This window comes from Aedes albopictus, chromosome 2 (genome assembly GCF_035046485.1).
Source record: "Aedes albopictus strain Foshan chromosome 2, AalbF5, whole genome shotgun sequence".
Lineage (NCBI taxonomy): Eukaryota > Metazoa > Arthropoda > Insecta > Diptera > Culicidae > Aedes > Aedes albopictus.
The window spans coordinates 483,375,292-483,378,773 of NC_085137.1; the positions used below are offsets into that span (position 1 = coordinate 483,375,292).

The 3,482-nt window shown below is 42.3% G+C and overlaps 1 protein-coding gene across 1 annotated transcript; it reads right to left on the minus strand.

Annotated features, from left to right (window-relative positions):
- Positions 1 to 2,414: 2,414 nt before the first annotated feature.
- LOC109433466 (lysM and putative peptidoglycan-binding domain-containing protein 1) lies at positions 2,415 to 3,234 on the minus strand. Its single transcript, XM_029868144.2, has one exon. The coding sequence runs from the start codon at positions 3,232 to 3,234 to the stop codon at positions 2,569 to 2,571; it is 666 nt and encodes a 221-aa protein (XP_029724004.2). The 3' UTR covers positions 2,415 to 2,568.
- Positions 3,235 to 3,482: the final 248 nt, after the last annotated feature.

A 3,482-nucleotide genomic window follows, 5' to 3' on the forward strand; every position in this document is an offset into this window, starting at 1 on the left:
TGATATGGCGATCTTGACCCTTCAAAAAATAAGAAGGATGTTTCGTCGTCTCGACCGCAGGGTTGCCCGCTTGTACATCTGAAATAGAAAATAGTATTAAATGGTGATAGGCTCACAACAGTTACATAATTTTCGGAAATAAATCTAGACATAGAAAAAAATACCTGAATCCTCCTGAAACAAATGGTTTATTAACAATGAAAAATATAATACAAAAAAAGTAGACCAAATTGTGATCTTGGAATTTTCTTGCATTTAAATTAACAAAGCTAAAAAATTACAAGATCAAAATTTGTTATGGTAGATCTTACGCCGTAACGCACCATTATAAGGTGATCTACCCACGTTACGGGGCGTCAAAATCAGGTAGAATGTATTGTACATTTATTCATATATGTATATAAGGCTTAGCATTAGTAATAAAGTTAGTTCTAACCACAATTCTACAGTGTATGTTTTCAACATCCGAAATCCGTAAGGCACCGGCGATACAACTGTTAAAGACAGTTCGAAAGGAAATGAGGGTCCTCATATCAAAGATTGCAGCTTGGACTGTCGAAATTGTAGAATCCACCTCTCTGGATCAGCACAAAATCCTCAAAATGCACTCCTAGTAAAGCAAAATTTAATTTTGAAAAACTTTGCTCAATGGATAATGGATTAGGTCAATTTCTCAAAGAATATTACCTACAAAGACGTGGTAGAAACAGAAGAACTTCAATTTAGGATCTCATCCTCTGTAGGGCCTCACAGCTATAACGTCCGAAAAATGTCAGAATCAGCTATCAGAAGAATGTCATAAAAAAAAATCCTGCAAATACTAAGGATGAAACTACTGGACAAATCTTGTTGTTTTAATTTCAACTGTAGAGCGGACCTGGTGTGGTGGTTAGAATCAAGGTTAGAACACAAAACTATCACGCCGAGGACCTGGGATCGAATCCCACTCCCGACATACTCACAAAAGGTGGGTTCTTCCTTCGGAAGGGAAGTAAAGCGTGGGTCGCGAGATGAACTTAGCCTAGGGTTAAAAACCTCGTTAACAGACAAAAAAAACTGTATAAGCTGTTTTAGTGATCTCTGTTAGTCGGGAAAGCCTTTAAAATAGTTGTTGCGAGTTTAAATCTTGCCAAACGCTTTATACCCCAGACAGACATGTGATACGAGTGTGATACACGTACAACGGTACTCACTGTCATCAAAATTCTAACAAGACTGGCTTGAACGGAGAGAATTATCAGTGTGGCACTCATTTCAAGCGCAATTGTACAGTGATTCTTGTATCACATGTGTGTCATATGTATTACCAGCGCACCGTGAGACGATAATGCAATAGCATAGATCAGTGATGGATGACGAACGTAATACTAGAAGATTCTTTGTTCGGACGAGTATGTTTGAGGGATTTAAACATAAACCTAAGAAAAAGTGGATTTGTTATATAATTCGAAGTGACGATATAGTAGAAAAAAAAAACGATACACAACTGCAAACCACTTTTGTAACAACTTAACAAGTTGCCGCAATGTGCAGCGGATAAGGAAATTAGTTCGTAACGATATAAAAAACGCTTAGCGTAAATGATACTATTCGTATAAATAATACACGCTACATAATAAAGGAAAAAATAACACAATATTATAATATTCTATCCTTTCGGCGTACGGGGGTGTATTGCTCTAGGTGAATCTCATCGATTAGGTTCCATTTATTTTGATTATTTTTTTTTTTGCTGAGTCAGTGTCGGTAAGTGCTAATGTGCCTTATTCAGATTATATTACCATTTGTTCCTAACATAATATTGTATGAGTTCTCGTCCCGATTTTTTTGTTTTGTAGTTTGACTCAATGTGTCATCGTGATGAAGTATAATAAATGACTATTCTACTTACCAGCAGTTGTTGTAGTGATGCTACTTACTGAAACACAATTGCTGACTTCGGTGTTACGGGACCTCGGTGAAGCACCACGGTAGTCGATTAAGTCCCACTGATCTTCGGTGTGTTTCCAACAAACATCGGTAAAAAGATCAACACCGATGTCGGTAATTTATCGGTATTTGTTCCTACCCGTTGGCCTTTGGCCGCTTACAGTAACTCTTAAAGCTGATCCGATCCGTCTCGTGCGCCGGCTGCCGCGTCGTCATCGTTGTCGCCCTGGGACTTCCTCTTCTGGATGGTTCTGCGTTTTCGCTTTCGGTGTTACTCCGGTGACGATACTGCAATTGTCGTCGGCTCATCAGCAGCGTGAGAAAGCTATTGATCCGTGACTTCAATCCGGATCCGAACGTTGCCGCCAACTGACGGTACGAAGAGGGATGATTCCTATAGTAGTAATAACTATAGCTGTGATCTTTTTTTTTTGTTTTTATTTTTGTGTATTTTAACTAGTTGCTAATTCTACACTCAATATAGCTGTGATCTCGATTTCCTCCGAAAAGGCATTCTTTCGGATAGTTCCGATGATAATCGACGAGCATTTTCATTTCTATCGTTGGCGATGGTGACTCTTCCTCCTCCGTGGATGACGACCGGGACCGGGACCAGGTGGTCCAGTGGCTTTGTCGCTGCTACAATTCGAACAGCTCGTCCTGTTGCTTTTCCAGCTTCTGGAGGGAACTTTGCACCCGCTTGCCCTGGGTCATTACGATCAGCTGACTCGTATCGGAAGCTGCACTCCCTGAGGAGCTTTGTCGTTTGTGATGATGGGACGAACTGGCTCCGCCGCCGCCGCCAGTCCCCGACGATCCGTGGAAATGATACTGCTGATATGACGAGATGGACGACGAAGAGGAAGCCGTCGAGTAAGCCCTCGGCTTCGAATAGTACCCACTACTGTTCATGCTAGCACCGGAACTAAATATATTATCATCGCTCTGACTGGAACCGACCTCACTGTTTCGCTGCGACTCGGCAATATACTTCCGGGTCGTTGCAATCGACGAGTCAATCTTCCCTAGGAACTCCTCCATATTTTTCCTGCTTTCTTCCTCGGGAGAGATGGCGTTTTCTTCGCTGATACCCACCGAATCCATCGGGGTGGAACAGGCCGAAGAACTGGATGGTGGACAGCCGGTGATCGTGGCCGATCGAACCGATAGCGAACTGGGTCGGATGATGGCCGACGGGTCTTTCGGGTAGTACGGCGAGTCTTTGTCGACCGGGATCATTAGGAACGGTCGCAGGAAGATGGTATCTGTGGGTAAGAGTCGGTTGATGCGACGGATTTGTTCCATCTGGAAAGATGAAAAGTTTTGTCCCAGACAAACAGACGTAACTCTCTGATAATTCCCATCGTCCACCAATTTAACAGTCTATTTAAAAAAGTTTTAGTTGGCCAACTGCCCACCCGTGGCGCTCGCATCGTTTTTGTTCGAGTTTGACGTTTGCCCACTACCGCCACCTAGTTGATGGTCGGCCAAACTCAATCCTTTTAGCATTGGGCGAATATGTTTCCGTGACTATGATTTTAATGGAAACATGT

Bases quoted from the DNA above. Each gene is read 5' to 3' on its own strand.
- LOC109433466 (XM_029868144.2), bottom strand. From the start codon at position 3,234: ATGGAACAAATCCGTCGCATCAACCGACTCTTACCCACAGATACCATC.